The 17658-nt window shown below is 40.8% G+C and overlaps 1 protein-coding gene across 3 annotated transcripts in view; it reads right to left on the bottom strand.

The window, feature by feature from the left end:
- The window catches only part of plxna4 (plexin A4), a 239595-nt gene that overhangs the window by 57003 nt on the left and 164934 nt on the right, over positions 1-17658 (bottom strand). For 2 of the 3 annotated variants that reach the window (XM_022748997.1, XM_022748999.1), the window contains 4 exons: positions 10064-10187; positions 5974-6127; positions 3261-3381; positions 2801-2915 (listed from right to left, as the gene is read on the bottom strand). In XM_022748997.1, coding sequence (XP_022604718.1) covers positions 2801-2915; positions 3261-3381; positions 5974-6127; positions 10064-10187 — 514 coding nt within the window. The remainder of the gene's footprint in view (positions 1-2800; positions 2916-3260; positions 3382-5973; positions 6128-10063; positions 10188-17658) is intronic. The other variant, XM_022748998.1, reaches the window with a different exon arrangement.

Genomic DNA, 17658 nt, shown 5'->3' with positions numbered 1-17658 from the left:
TTCGGTTCTATGGCAGGAACTCACATGGCGCTTATAATATTATTACCAATAGTAATGATGGCAAAAGAAAAAAAAAAGACCCAGGTTAAGTGAAATCCAAGCAAGGTCCCTATGTTAGAGCAGTTTAAGCGGCATAGTGAAGCTCTTCAATCTTTCCCTTTCAGTACCTTCATTTTGTCATTTCTCTTCCACTTTGTTTCATTTCCTTTCATACTCAATTTTGACATATCCCTTTTCTCTTCACTCTGCTAATACTCAACTGACTCCTCAGCAGTCAGTGCCTGTGTATGACATTGATTTGAATTGAACTGAAGCACCTTTCTCCACCATCTCGGTCTAATATTGGCAACTAACAGCTATTACTGCTGGCATTTAGCTTCTTTAATAAAATTAAATTGATCACTTGATCAATAAAGTTCCTGGTAAATAAACTCCCAGGCGTCGATCACCACAACACAGACAAGAAGTAACTAATGCACGAGTACATATGTGCTAGGGGAAAAATGATATGAATTCGGTAACATTAATATTTTTGTGTGTTTTGTATCTTCCTCGGAGCTGAATATGTTAGGGAAAGGCTTGGCAGCAGATCAGGATGTGAGAATGCTGCGTTATAGAAAGCAGAATAGGAAAGGGAAATATTCTCCTGTGATTCTCATCAGACAAAGAGAACAGGAAGTGTCCTGAGTTTCATAAGTTGCTTTAGGTGTGACAGTTGTGTGCATTTTAGGGATGGGGGATGTGGTCTGAGAAAGTGCTAAATATGCAGGAAAACACACACTGTTTATTGTGTAAACAAGCACAGCCTATTCAACTCTTAATCAATAGAACAGCAGTGGTCAGGAATCACTTTTGGCTATTTATTCGGTGTAACCAAATGGAACTGCATGCATGTTCTTTGTCAGTGAGGCTCATCAGAACAGCTAAGTCCTTGAGATGTGTGGAGGGCAAGATGGGACGTGGCCTTGGTTAATGTGCCAACAGGCAAACGTCTGATCCGAGAGCCCATATCATTGCTGGCATGAATAGAAAGGCACCCACTGTACGCCCAGGCCTGGCTTTAACTCTGTCCTGCCATGCATACTAACAACAAGCTCAACCAGTAGGGAGATTTGCCTGGCGTCAATCATTAGCATAGCGTTGAGGGATTATTCAGATCACTGCCTGAAATCCCTTAATTGTAATAGTACACAAAAAATCATCTCCAGCAGAAAGAGGCCATCCCATTTCATCGAGAAAAGTTGACTTGTTTCCCTTCATCAAATTTGAGAATGATTCTATTGGATGGTCGTGTGTGTGTCTAAATTATTAATTCAAAACGTCAACCAAAAATCTGGCAGCAAATACATGACCTTGGATTTGAGGGGTTAATTAAAAGCAAATTAAAAGTCATTAAGCCTGCAAAACACCTGCTTTTTCTGAAACAACATGTCAAAAAAGGGACGTCATTAATGTGCTAATACCAAATCCCCCTCACTTTATTTATGGTTTTCTTTTAGTCATCAACACAATAGGAGAAGATTCACACATTATTATCCTCAGTCAATATTGACCACCAGCGCCTGAGTTAATTGGAAAAGTAAACCTGCAAAGACTGAGGCTTGGGCCTGACTAAGCAGAAGGTTCAAAAGGATAATGGAAACAGCAGAAAAAGAAAATAATATCGTCTGCGCAGGTTGAATGGCTCGGGGGAAACATGGGTGGAATAACACAATTGAGAGCAGACTGCTCATCAAAGGAGGCAATCTGGCTAAGCTTGTCCCTGCCCGTCGTGCAGCGCCTGCCAACCCAGACATGAGCAGTAGTGATCTTCATCATAGCTCACCTCAGGCTAGGATTAACAGGCCACTAACTCCCTGTAAAACCCTCCCCGGAAAAAGTAGCGTGAATTGGCAGGGCTCAGGCAGGCAAAAACTGTAAACACACACATACGCACAAACATAGAAATACAAAGAAGCATGCAGACACACAGACATACTGCTACTACCCACAGGCCGACACCAGACGTTACACACGAACACAGGCACATACCCAAACCTTTTTTTTTTTACCTCCATGCACTACTCTGAAGGCCGCCACTGTGGCAATGACTCTAAATCAGAGTGAGACCCCTCTCACAGGACAGGAAGTAGGCGGGTTGGGGGCATTCACTGAATGTACCCCATCCAGTGAGTAGCATGTCCTCTGCAGCAGAGCAGCCTAATTACAGTGGGCTCTGCTTCGACGGGAATAGAACTGGCTGCCAATATTATTGATAATTCACACAGACTAAGCTGTCGCTGGGAATAGGGATGGGCAAGAGGAAATGGCTCTGTTTTATTAGCTTCCACTGCCCTTTGATGTGCAGTCAAGAGCGAGACATGCCAGGAGACTCATGCCAGATGGAAGCACTACAGCTGAAAGGTGTCTCAATCCTTTTAACATAACTCTTTTTGCATGTGAAACCTAGAATGATAGCTATTAGTCTCATGTAGCCAAACATTTCCCCTCAATTTATTTCACTGTGTTTTATTACTTAGCTGGCCCACTACGAAAAGCCTGTCTGGAGCTGGTCAGCATTAAAATTATGGGGATTCTTGGGCATTCTCTTAATGGGCCACATGTTGACTGTCCTTGAACCTAGAGGTGCTGTGAGACAGTTTGGGCCTCCTGCACACATTTCAAATCTCTATTGAGGGCTTCACTCTCTCTCAGCAGCACTTATCAAGGTGCGGTTTGAAGACTGAATAACTGCTGTTCATGTAAGAAAGATGTAATCCTAATAAAACACTTGTATCACCAGCCCTGGTTTGGGACTCACCTCAGGCTTCTTGACTCGTCCCTCCTGGAAGGAGCATGTGCGAGGGTCGTGGGTGCAGTCATGTCTGTATTTGCACCAGTGGCACTGGTAGGGGCTACTCACACATGACAGACACCTGAATGGAGAGCAGAGGAGAGGGAAGGCAGCGTTGTGAATTAGTATTGAGCTGAAGCAAATACACTGGAGAAGAAAAGCTCAATATGCCTACTTACTTATGTATACAATAAATATTTCCAACACTGTCAGAGTAAGTTTTTTTGTCAATATGAAGGGCTAAGAATTCTGATAAGTTGTCTGCTAGAGTACTCCAACTCGAAATGTCAACGGAGAGTGACATAAACTGACTACAAATGATGCATGCTTTGGCCATCCAGTGCAATTCTTACTTCTCTGTAAAATCTGAAAAATGTCAACTACACATCTGAAAACAACTTTGAAATCTTTAAGCGGTCAGACTTACGATTTGTGCACACTACAGTTGTAGAAAACAAAACTGGTATTTGCGAATGCCAGGCCTGTCTCCTTGGACTTGAGATAGAGCTGCACAATCTGGTGGTCACCTAGAGAAAATACATCAGTGTCTAAATTAATAGTTTGATACATAGAGGTAGACGGAACATTTTTTATTCAGGTAGAAAGAAAAAGCAAGGTAAGGAGAAAAAAAAAAAAACTAATAGCAGCAATGATTGCTTTTGTTTCAGAACTCATTTATTGAACCCACTATTGATGGTTTCATTCAACTTTTGAAACAAACAGGAAAAATATAACAGTATAATAATGATAATGGTAGAACGTCATAGCTACTTTTCCAGCACAATTTTATTCACTTGTTCACGTATCCTTTTTCAGTGTCTAGTTGCATTAGACTTTCCCATGAAGACAATATGACTGCACTGCTTTGAGCCACAGGTGCTCAGCCTGTTGCTGTGGTAAAGGCAGTATCTTAAGAGAGAGAGAGAGAGATAGAGAGAGTAGAAGGGTTTTGTTGGGTTAAGTCTCCCTATCCCTTCCACCTTAGAAGAGACAATAAAAGTTGGTGCACACACATTTCCCTTGGGATGGAAAATATTCCCCTGGAAAAGTCTTTGAGAGTGTCTTTGACAAGGTAAAGGGGGAGGAAGATGAAACAAAAACCGTGTGTGTGTGTGTCTGTGTCTGTGTGCAAGTGTGTGTATGTAAGCTTGCGCCTCATCTGTATTTGGTGTGTCCTTTTGTCTGGCCCTAATGAAGGAGTTCATGTTTAATTCAACAGCACATCCACACATCTAACTGCTCTCGCTACTCTACCTCTGTACTGCTCTCTCTCATCCCCACTCTATCTCTACACACAGGTCTCTTCGCTTCCTTCCACACTGCGACTCTTTCTTCTCCCCCGTGTCTCTCTCCATCTCTCTAACAAAGAAGGAATCATTCATCAATCACAGTAAAGCACCGCTGACAACGGATCTGTCCTAATTAGGCCACCTAAATGTTACCTTGAAGCCTGCTAACAAAATCCATCCCTCCCTCTCTCTCTCTTCACTCCATCTACCTATCTCCCTTCTTTTCGCTCTTTCAACCATGCTTAGACTAATGGGTGCTGGTGAAAATGGAAGATGAAAGGTTCAAATATAGGCAAACATGTGGAATGTTTTCCTCTTCCTGACATAGGAAAAGGATATAAGCGTGTGTGTTTGGGTGTGGGAGAAAGACAAAGCAAAAGGTTCTTCATTGTGTGTGTGTCTCAGAGCACATATTTACGCATCTATGTTTGCATAACAACAGCATCACCAGCGTTACATGTGACTGACATGGCAAATATTGAACAAATGCTTTTAATTCCCTAAAGCACCCTCGGGCTCCCTGTCAGCTGTACATCTGCGTGCTGTCTATCTGTGGATCATTTTATTGCAGTGTGTTTTATTTTGTTTGTGTGTGTGTGTGTGAGTGATGCTCCTGTTAATGTGGGTGCACTGAATGAATAAGGGAAAATGTGAATGTGTGCATGTGTACAGCTGAGCACTAAAAAGGTCTCACCAGCCCTGTAATGAATGCTGGTCTTCTCACTCCCTGTCTCTGTATTTTAGTCTACACTTACCTCATGTTTGGCTTTTGAATCCAATACCAATAAACAATATATAGATCTTTTTTTTTTAAATGACAAAAAGCAAGTGTGAATACCATTTTCTTACATTGTCTAAAAACCATCAGGGAGCATTCCTTTGTATGTAAATTTTGAGCATTATTGATGGATCACCATCTTTCTCTTTTCTGTCTATTTCTCTTTTCATTCATTATTCATTTTCTTTTTGTGGAACTATGGAAGGATGGCATCTTCATTATCGCAACATGAGGACACACTGAGGGTTGGTAATGAAGGATTACCTGCCTGGGGACAGGCCTTCCCAGATGGGAGCTTGGTTCAATTAGACCGGGCTTAGCCGACCACGGAGAGGTGAGGTGAAGAGCAGTGGAATAAGGAAGAGAAAAAATATTTTCCCCTCTTTGCTTGTGAAATGAATAACATCAGAAACGTTTCAGCTGTTACCCTTTTGAAAGTAATAGAAACAGTGACATTGTCTGCAGGGACTGTGTAATCTCCACGCTCTGAATTAGCTGTAGTAAGAACACTTAGCTGTGCAGCTTGATTTTCTTCTTTTTGCACTGGGGTTAACCGGGGTCCCATCGCTCCCTCTGGAACATATCCACTTTGAGGGAAGGTGGTAAATAAATCCCACAGCAGACTAATAACTAATGTTCACTCAATTACTAAACATATCCTAAGGCAGTGCTCCAAGGCCTGTTGAGTTACTGATGGCAATGAGAAAAACAAAAAAATTCATAGAACACTTGTAGCCCTAGGTCTATCATGGTTCTGACTGAAGGGAAAACATCCAGATGAACGTGTGCTTCCCTGGCATGTATTCAACAGGTGCTCTAATGTTAATCACTTGTTGATTCTGGCAATGGCTTTTTAATATATTTTTCTCAATATTACAAATAACCTTTTGACAGGTTATCAGCAGGCATCCTCCAGATCATCACAGGCACTGATGTCTTTTTCTGTACATGTTCACAACGCAACATCAAATTGAACAATGTGACATCCACCACTAGCTGGCATGGAAAAGTAAAGTTCCTGAACACATTTTTTGCTTTTTGGGCAAAAAGGCTGCAATAGGGTTAACCCTTACCTTTGTCAACAATAATGCGTGGCATCTCCTTCTCAGCAGGTGAGAAGCACTTGATTCGGTTTCCCTCCACCAAGCCGTTCATCTCAGCCAGATCCTCGAAGGTGCAGTTGACACCCGCAGAAAGTTCTGGGACATTATGGGCTTCCAACACCAACTGTAGGAAGAGAAAGACAGAAAAGTGTGTTAACAGCTGCCAGCATTCTGTGCAATGTTATATTCACTGTTAATATTCACTTTGCAGTAACTGCATGGACTCATATAAGAAAAATAATAAAAGAATAATGAAATGAACTCATGACAGTTATGTAGCTGTGACACTATGATGAAGCACCAGCTACAGATAACAAAAACAGGGATGATTCAGACACTCATTGTTTTTGAGTGACTTCATATTCACAAAGTCAGTTTTTTTTTTTTTTTAACAAACAACAATTCATCAGTTTAAAATACTATTGATGAAGCATGGCATAATTGCATCCATGGTCAGAGATAAACAACTTAGATCTTCGTCCCAATTATCAGACTCTCACATCTGTGAGCGCTTCAGATCAGTTTAAGAGCCAATATGTTCTTCAAATATGACTGTAACATAATATTACTCATGAGAGGCACAGCTGCAAGTTCTGTGCAGAAGAAAGATCCATCTGCAGGGAGGTCAGTGGCCAGAGGAGCCACCAGGGGACTCTTGAACGAAGCATCAGATGCGCCAAACAACATCAAAACACTCTGATGCAGAAAGAGACAGAATGACTTAAAACTGAAATCAGTGTCATCTTAATAGCCTGTATCTGACAGTCACAAGCACTACTACCTTTCTGACCATCTCCCATAATGCCTCATGGCATCAATGAGCTGTATGCATTTCACATTCCATCTTAACATCCTGACTCTCTGGCTAAATGACAAAAAAGAGTGTTTTTATGGCAGACAGTGAGAGAAATGATAAGTGCAGAAAGTCAAGGTAAGTGGAAGGATGAGGAGTAAGTAGAGATGGAACAAGCCTATTGAATTTAGATGGCTGAAGCAAGTGCAAGATGAAAAGAGACTATGGAAAGAGGAAGAGAGAACTAGCAGGAAGACTGAGGTGAACAAATGAGGCAGTAAAGAATGGAGGAGAGAAGGGCAGGCATACAAGCTGCTGGACAGGGAGGGAAAAGAGGACTCTCTGGGAAATATAGAATGCAAATTTTCACACTTCATTTGAAAACGCTGTGTAAGCTCTCTGCACCTCAGCAAAAACTGGCTTCAGGTGGAGCAGGAGAGGGAAAAAAAACACTGTCCTTGAATAAGAAAAAGAAGAAGAAGAAGAAAAAAAGAGGGTCGGTAAGGCAGGTGGAGTGGGGTCAAGACCAAAATATACATATTGATGGAAAAGCGTGTCTGCACTGGGCCTTGGTCTGGGCATTGATTTGAGGTGCAGTCCATAGTACACTTGTGATGTGATGCTGAAAGCTGCCTCAGCGGCAGAGAAGGGCTGACCTGAGCTGTTTTTATATTGCTGTTTAATGAAAAGACGGCAGTGCGCGTGTGAACAGATACACAGCTTCCCACATAAGATGGACACTGCATGACCAGGCTTCTATCTCTTACACATCCACTCTCTCTTTCGTTGCTCACTCTACCTCTCACCTTCTTCTCCCACTTTAATTTATTTTTCTTTTTAAGGAGGGAATACAGCCAGACCTTGAGTTTCCTCAATTACATTTAGAGTAGTCACGGCCAAGCCTAGCCACAGCAGGGCTGAATAAATATGAAAATAACCCACTCATGTTAACAGAAACATTCGCCACGCATACACACACATACACACACACACACACACACACACACACAAATGCCCTCCTGTGGTTTATAACACACCATGTCTAATGCTGGGGATATATGATGATGGGCTGTTCATGTTGCCATGGTAAAAAAAATGTCTTGGCTGCGGAGAGAATTTATTCAAAAGCAGTTACATGCCATAAAAAAGACAGGAGAGAAGAAATATTCGACTTGAACTTTACATCCTCTTACATTATTTATCAAAAAGTAAGTCACAAACTTTGCCCACAAATGTCTTTGCTCATACTGTTCTTACTTAACTTTGACATCACTTATTGTAATGTATAAAACAAGACTGTGTATGTGCTGATTAATGGCAATATTTCAGCTATTTAACCAGAAATAATAACTGCCATTGTAATTCAGTAATGTTTCTATTTGCGTTTAGAGTTGTTGTAGCTTCTGAAATGAATAGACATTTTAATGAACAAGAGCATATGTATGCATACAGAGACAATTCCCCATGAAACTTATAAAATAACAGTGGAAATGTTTCATTACCTAAGAGAGAATTAAAATCAAAGAAAACAATGATTTTTTTTCTTATGATGGGTCTGATTTCAGCAGCGAATTGTATCAGTTTCTCTCAAGAATGCCTTGGTGTATCTTTCCAAACAAATATTTAATAACGCAAAGGTCAAGGAGGAGCCCCTGTCTGTCTGGCAGAAGTCCCTGCCCTGCAATCAGTTGGATGATGGCATAGCCTTTGGTTAAAGCCTTCTTGCTGGGAAAAGGTTAAACACTCTCTAAAGGCTCAGGCTTGAGCAACATCACGCACACATAGACACACACACACCCCATGAATATCATTAGGAGAGATGCAGAGGTGTACCTTAGAAAATCAACACCTTGTGTGACCCTCAGAGAAACATGGAAGGAAAATAGTCATTTAGGCTTGACCTTAGAAAATCACATAGGATATTTATGCACTTGGCTTCTGAGATTCAAAACCATTTCCAAAGCGCCATTAAATAGGAAATGGGAATTGAAATGTGACATCACTTAAGGTGGTTAAGGTCAGTGGGATTTTCATAACATTCAGTGTTATAACCTTTAAAATAGCTTATCTTTCAACAGTAAGCTTTGGAATCCATGAAACATCATGATGTGTTCAGACACTGCCAATACTGTGCAGTAAAATCACACACATCCATAGGGATACACACATGTAGGCACACGCATACACAGCCACTTAAAAACATTAGATGCAGCCTCCTCCCGTCCCAGTGACAAATTATCAACAAATCAGAATGGACCTTTGGTGCAGGTTAAATCTGGTGCAGTGCAAGGGGATAAAGTGAGGAAAGAGCTACAGGTCTCTATTTGATTCATTTCACTCAAGTGCGGCACAAGGCTAATCAGCTAAAAAAGCATAGTCATCAAAGTCTGCATACAGTAATATAAATAAAATAAAGCATCATAATACAAATGACACTGCATCTGTATTCACATTCTCACCTAACAGGTAAGAGTGCAAACAACTATTCAACAAGAGCATTGTATTGCTCCAGGTCCTGCAGAGAGATATTTTTTGTTGCAATGGATCACAGGTCCTTACACACTAATCAATACCCTTAAACAATCACAAACAATTCAGACCCTTTAAATCTGGCAGCTGTTTTAGAATGAAATGTCCAGGGGAAAAAAGTGGTGCATTTAGCTGCCAACAATCCCAATAAACACAGCTGAGCTAAACTGTGTGCTGTTAATGATTGTTGACATTTGTTGGGAAAGTATTTCACTGGATGGGACAGGAAGTTGTAAGGTCAGGATTTCAAGGATGCATGTTGGCAGGCAGTAAAATAATGTAAAGCAGGATTACACAGTTAACACTGGCTACTAATCAGTATCTAGAGCATAATTACATCGCATTACAAATTATGCTTGAGTGTGTAATACTGTCAATCTGCCAGGCAAGATTTTCTCACTACACACTCGCAACACATTCAGCAATCCGCACTGTTTACGGCAAAATGACAAAACTAAAATAAATGCTTGCTTGGAGTGTTTTTTCGTTATTGACAGAGAAATATATTCAGTCACTTCTCATTCAAATTTGACCACATATTTTCTATAAATTGAACAAGGAAGAAGCATAGTAATAAAACAATAAGGTAATGGCAACTAGTATCTAATTTAAACCATCTGAAAAAGAAAAGCTGCGGCAATAATGCAGGTCAGATGAAGGTGAATCAGGTAGAAGTTATATGGTAAATACTGTGCATCTACTCAAACTCAACTCAATAGTGTGTTTCTCTCCACTCACCGTGACACTAAACTGGGACACTGAGATGTTGTTTGGGTGGACACTGAGACGCACACACTGCTTGATGTCCGATGCAAAGCGCCGCGGCTCTGATGAGCGCTCACATTTCTCCTTTCTGGCGCACCTGGAAAAAACACAAGAGAGGGGGTTTTATTCGCGGATTACAAATTCATGTACACGCCCGCGTGCACATACATTCACGTGGTAACCTGACCAGGGTTTACCCCTTTCCACCTGCTGGCACCCGGGAAAAAGAGAATGTCCTGTTGCTCCCTGACAGACGGAGTTAGACACATTTATCATATTTCCTCTCCGGCAACACACCAGCGGCAGTGTCCAGTGAATTGAAACCTGGTCTCCAGGGGGTGGGAGCAGCTGCATTTAAAACAATGGTTGCTCTATATGTGGAAGTGGAACCGGTCCGTTGGGACAGAGGTAGACCTCTTCTTTGTAAAGCTGTCTTAAAGACTGGCATTCATGGGCAATGCCAAATGCAGGTGGAGATGTGGATGTTGGCGGAGCGCAGGAATGAATTCTTTCGCTCTTTATACCAAACCACGTCTAATCCAGTCCCGTGCAGTGGTTTGTGGGGTTGGAGCCTTTGTGTTGTAAGAGGAAGTTACTGGCTCCTGTTCCAAACACTATCCCTTGATATACAGCAGGGTTATCCCCATAGTCTGAATATCTCAATGGGCTTATAAGAGAACAGGGTATGTAAGCTGCAATTCATTCCCGCCAAAGTCTTGCAGTGGAAAGTTTATAGGTCGTATATTACAGCAAAAGTAGCTGCCATAACACTGACGAAACTCTGTGTTGTTGATAAATACATGTCCTGTGAAAAATTTAGTGAGAAATGCAGCAGCGTAAACTGCGATATAACCTCAACCTTCTATTCTTCTCGAAACACCCACACCCTCTTCTTCTCATCTAATCCCCTCATAAACTTTTTCAAGTTTAATCCCCTATTGATTTAGACAAAAACTTGCAGTGCAATTAAAAGCCTGGCAAATCCAGAGAGTGCCCTCAAACTCCTTTAGAGAAATAAAAGAATGAAAAGAAAGGAAGAGGTCGTAATGAACAAATGAAAGAAAGACTTTCGAGGCGTTTGACGTCTGAGATACAGTAATACCTTATGCAGCAAGGAGCTTTTTATCCTGAATTGGAAAGACTGAGGGAGGGTGGGTTTTGACCTGACATGAGTATTGTAAAGTTAAGCGGCCTAACATGCTGCAAAGAAGACAGACATAAAGAAAAAAGAAAAGAAATAATCTGTTTTAGAGAGGGAGAGAACAGGAGGAGAGGTAAAGAGTGTGAGAGAGAGAGTGGAAAGGAAAGCAAAAGAGAAGCAAGATTTAAAGGAAGCGAACCATTGTTGGCTTTCTGTGAAGCTTTCCCTGCTAAGCCGGTTTGAGTAGGGCTTTAATCGCTTTGGGTTCCTTTGTGCTTCTCTATCACTCCTGTCTGTTCCTCCTTTTCTAGCCCTGATTTAATAAGACCGCAACATAGAAGTACCCTCAGGCAAACAACCCACAGAAAACCCACAATTGCACACTTTCACCTACAAATATACATATAATAAACATACACACTCGGTTTGCTTCCCTGCATGCCCACAGGTCTGTTGTTGATATCTAGGGAAAAAAAACACTGTAAAAAGATGCTCAGCAGGACATTTTGTTTAAGCGCTTCGCTTTTGTGTGTGAGTGTTTCTATAATAATGTTTCTCCACGTGTTTGTTCCTTGACAGTGTCACTGTACATTGTGTTTTGGAAGAAACACCTCAAATTTCATGCCAAAAAGATGAGCACTGTGGCATTATTAGCATTTCCTGGCACAGTTTGTGTAAGTGAATCATCATTATGAGTGACTGAATCATTACAAGCAAATAACAAATGGGTGGTTATCGCACCATGTCAATTTATAAATCTCTATCTCACTCTCACTCTAACTCTCTCACACACACACACACACACACACACACACACACACACACACACACACACACACACACACACACACACACACACACACACACACACACACACACAAAAAATATACATCTAAACACTGTTCTATTCAATATCTTTAGACAGCTACATTACATTTTATTGATTCCTGAGGGATGTTGAGAGCAATATAATGGGACATATTAATAGAGAAAATACAAGAGACAAAATAACAGACACTGATAACAAATAATGAATATTTAATGCATAACAAATGAGTGAGGCATGCAGTTGCCCCTAGATTAGCTTTACTCAAATGCCGTCATATACAGTAAGACCATAGGGAGATGTATTTCAAGCAGAAGCCCTCAGTCGTGAATACCATCATTTCTCAATATTGTCATCTTCGTTGACAATGTGTTAATAACTGGTAATTTTCCAGGTTCTGGTTTTCTTACACAAGCAGCACCTTCAACTTAGCCACCACTGCTCATGTTTGACATAAGGTGACATGAACCAGCCCTCTGACTATTTTTAACAGCAATAACACTGCTGAAAGAAAATGTCAAATTTAAACATAGGGAATCTATTATTTTATCCACACATTTCCATGTGCGAATGCAGTAAACAAAAATACATCATAAATGTGACTTTGATGTTTCACTTTTCTACGATTATCATATTTCTATTTATGAGGGTTCATAAATGTTGTTATGCCCCTATATGGCCCAGGTTTATGACATCATCTCTGTGAGACGCTAGATGCTGTAAATAACAAATGAGAGGAGTGAGGACTGGAAAGATGATGATGCAGGGAAACAGTGCAACAGAGAGAATCAGAGTGAACACGGCATGCTGCAAAGACTTGTTAGTGTCCATCTCACAGCAAATAACATTTTTAGCTTGGGTTTTTATGTATGCGAGTTACAATATACAATGTTTATGAGCAATAATTACTTCTGCGAAGATTTGCAGCCCACAGGTTTTATCGTCTGCAGACTTTTATAATGTATCTTAATACAGTTACAAGCCAACAAGACATAATGAGGCAGCGTGAGTTGATGAGAGCAAAAACTGAACCTGGCATAACTGGATCGGGCCTGTTAATACATTATTATTAGAGAGTGTATATCAGTCTGCTCTAAAAAAGAGGACAGGGGCCAATTTGTTTCGCTTGTTATGCAAATGTGAAGTAAATATGGACATCTTGAAAAACAAACACCCCAAAGCAAAAGGACATGAGTCTCAGGGAAGCGCAGTGTGGCAGTACTTTCCTCCATGTCCAGTCCATGTTTGACCTTCTCCCAGATTCTACAAGCAAAACAAATGAATTTATATTTGAAAACTAAAATGGGATCTTCTTCTTCATCTTCATTTACCTGTTAATCCTTGAGATTATCATATTAAAAATACCACATTCAATGTTGCTAGTGCTTTGTACCAATAGCCAACTGGATGTATTTACTTTCTTATATTTGCTCATGTATATGACTGTATATATATATGTTGTATGACTTCCTGTAGACTTTCTTTTCAACCTACCCCCTTTAGTGAATCAAATCTGATTATCAACAGCGATTGCCTTTTATCCCATCATTATATTTGCAATGCCAACTATACTGCATTTTTTTTTACTTTCCTGCACAAACTTCACCAACTCTGAAATGTCATATTGGACATTAATAGAGGTGGCAGTGCGAGCCAGTGAACTGTATTGCAAGTATCTGGACAGCCTCTGTTTGTCTATGGAGATGTCATATAGCCCTGCAGGGACTGTAAGTTTCATCTCGTTCTCAGGGTCACAGACTTGCTGCGCAGGATGAAATAGCCAACAGGTCGACTGATTAGCTTTCAAAACCCAGACATGGACGACCATGCAGGGAGGCTTTTTTTCTTCTTTTCATCTCTCTGCCTCTCTAAGGGATGGGCAACAGCACCACGTCTCAATTCAATGAGACTACTGCAATGGCGCAGTGAAGAGTGCCATCACAGAGGGCTGTACCAACAATACACAGAGTATGCCAGAGAAAAAAATGACCCCAGGTTAACTTTTTCTGCAGCTCAATGTCATCCGCCAACTGTTTACCTCAAAAGCAAACATCAAGGCAGGAGAAACTTTTGTGTGGTGTTTTGGCTTTTGGTAAGTGTTCATACTAAACTGTCTGGTTTTTGGTACCCACACACTGGAGAAAAATGTCCATACCAATGCACACAACTTCCTTACTTTCATTGTGGGGAAAGCAGCTCTAATGTGATTACTTTTCAGTCTTTCCTGTTATACCCTAATGTTCATTCTGCTGCATATACTGGCAGAAAACCCAAGTGAGTTGCTCATGGGTGACATCAACTAACAGATGTGACTTTTTCTTTAAGAACTAGTCTTGCATCCTGACTGAATGTCTCACCAATGTGTAGGACATGCACACTTATTGATTTGGATTAAGTTAAGTGTGCACACCCACCACTAAAGGGGAATTTATGTAGCTGCTCTGGCTGATTTGGGGCTTTACTGAAAGGATATTGAAGATAATGCCGTACATGGTTTAGCTGATGTAAGAGGTGGGCTTTATCAGAGCAAAGCACTGGATAATTGTTTTCAATTACTATCCAGACAGACCTTGAAAGAAAAAAAGATTGCATCGTTTGTAACAATATGAAGCATTCCCACCCTTTGTAAATATAGAAGAATAGACCATTTAGAGAACCCCAGAAATCAAAGCAATTTAGATTTCAAATAACAGTCATAAGAAGCCTGACTGGGGCTATCTTTTTTGTGGAGAATTTGACATCCAACATGTCTTCATTTGGTTAGTAAATACTGTTGTTGTGCAGAGCTGTTTGACTGACTGGCAATGACACATTATGAGAGAGTGAGCTGAAAGGGTTAGATTGGCCCTGAAAGGAAACTAATCTGCACTCTTGTTTCTCCCAGCCTTTGATAAGGTGATACAATTAGAGTGAGACTGAGGAGAGGGCAGAGATGGATTTTTTGCCTCTGCAATTGTTGCTGATGAGGCTGTCAGCCATTCAAAGCTGGATGGTCTCGTAAATAATATATTTCATCACAATATTTTTCATTTAGCCCTTTTGACAATTCAATTGGCTATAATGTTTAAAATACAAGATTATTCTCTGTTATTCTCTGTAGTATATGTACACAAAAATATCCATATTTAGCACAATGATGGCTTGATGAAATCAAATAGTTCTAATTCACTGCAGGCCCGCTAACATATACTGTATGTCTGTCTTAAAAAGGGACTTTTAACATAAAAAAGGAGCAACACCATTCTTTTATTGATTCATAATTTGGGTTTGAAATGTGCACCAGTAAAATGAGACATATGCTGTAAATGACTGAAAACTAGATAAAGAAGATGGACAAAGAGAAAAATAATTCTAAGAACCGAACTGTGACTCATGCAGGAGACTAGGAAAAAACCATTCAATGAAATGTAGTGTGATGTCAACAAAAAATAAACACAATGGCCAAAATCAGTATCAAACACAGTGTTCTTTGGTATTTTGAAGGTATTGGAACAAAATATATCGTACATTCAGAAAAGTGTTCATACCCCTTCAATTTTCTCACATTTTGTTATGGTGCAACCTTACGCTAAATTCAAAAAAGTCACTTTATTTCAATTATGGCGGCCACTGTGCTCTTGGGAACCTTCAGTGCAGCAGATTTTTTTTGTAGCCTTCCCAGATCTGTGTACTGATAGAATCCTGTCTCTGAGCTCTTCAAGCAGTTCCTTCCACCTCACCTCATGTCTTGGTTTTTTGCTCTGATATGCATCATCAGCTGTGAGACTACTACAGAATGCATTTGGAAAAATTTCTTAAAATTCAGTTTTTACTTTGTCATTATGAAGTATTGAGTTTAGATTAATGAGGGAAAAATGATATATATATTTTGGCATAAGGCTGCATCATAACTAGTGGTTGAAACTAGTCGAGTATGAGTGGGGCACAGGTTGCAGGGCTCGGGGGAGCATAGAGAGAATATACTAAAGAGAGGGTGCAGGTGTATCTGGCCATGTGAGACTTCAGGTGTAATGCATATCTAATGTGAGGCATGGAGAAGGTCAAGCAGGCTGGGAAATGAAAGCTATTAAATTCTCACAAAGCCGAGGTCCAGGCATCCTCAGCTCAATCAAATGCTCATGTCGCTGGAGGAAAACAAGCGCACATGTGAACGTACATGCATGCACGCACACAAACATACGCACACACACACAGGTATAAACAAGCATTAGACACATTAATGGTCTACAAGTATATACAGTCTGTATATATATACACTAAAGATATATATCTACATATCTACATGTTTGCATATTCAACAAGCAATAAAACCTCCTGCAGTGAAACCTGAGTTTTTAAAGTATTTATTGTCTTCTACACAACTGTTTCTGGCTCTACACTGCTGTTTGTGGTAAATCAATAAGCAACAAATAGGCACTCTGTAGTCCAACTGAAACCCAATTACCATACTACCCATGCATCATCAGACACTATATGGAATCCTATACATACTAATAGCCCCAGGCTGTATAAGTTACTGTAGAGCAGGAGCTATGTCAGATTCAGTCAAATGACACAAATCTACATTCAGCCAAATGGCCACATCTCTCACTCATACACGTAACCACACACGCATACACACAAACACACAACCAAACACACAACAGTCAGTGTGCATCCCTGTACTATCATTAAGAGTGGTGGTCCACAGAGCAGAAATCCGCATGGAGGAACCGGTGGGAGAGTCATTACCTGGCCCACTGGCCATGACCCTGTTACTCCCGTTTGTGGACAAACACACACACACACACACACACACACACACACACACACACACACACACACACACACACACAGACACACAGACACACAGACACACACACACACACACACACACACACACACACACACACACACACACACACACACACACACACACACACACACACACACACAGTTTCTCTCTTATAAGCCCATACGCAAAGACATAGAAATTGCAAAGTGGCTGCCCCCAGGTCTAGAAATCTCTGAGCCGTCCCCTTTACGTACTTCCAATGCAAGAACACCAGCTGAGCGGAAAATTACACAGTAACACTGCTGCTGAGAGTTTGCACAGGTATAAAACCATATGAGATAAAACAATCTCTTAAAACAAATAAAAATACATAAAACAATTGAGGCGGGAGGGAACCTGATTTTGTCTATAAATGTTCCATAAACGTTAAAATGGGGGCTATTAGCATTTATTATTTCCAACAACCTCCATAAATTCTATATTTCTCTCTCATGCACACAAACACGCTGGAAGAGATGGCGATCGGCAGCATCAATCTGGCCTTCTGGGCAAACAAGCAGCAGCTGTTTTTCTCTGCCGTGATTTTTGGTCCCTCACACTCCACCACTCAATTTTAGAAGCTGTCAAAAGCCATGCCACCAACTTCCTTCATCTCTCTCTCTCTCTCTCTCTCACGCACACACAGACGCAGACAGACACACACACACACACAGACACACACACACACGCGTACACGCGCACACGCGCACACACACACACAAACAAACAAACACCCCCCTGGCAGAGCTATCTAATAGTGTGGTGGTGTGGCAGCCTTATTAGGCTGT

The sequence above is a fragment of the Seriola dumerili genome, unplaced genomic scaffold, assembly GCF_002260705.1.
Source record: "Seriola dumerili isolate Sdu_G_001 unplaced genomic scaffold, Sdu_1.0 BDQW01000138.1, whole genome shotgun sequence".
Lineage (NCBI taxonomy): Eukaryota > Metazoa > Chordata > Actinopteri > Carangiformes > Carangidae > Seriola > Seriola dumerili.
The sequence above is the reverse complement of the archived record's forward strand: the minus strand, read 5'-3'. Positions and strand labels throughout refer to the sequence as shown.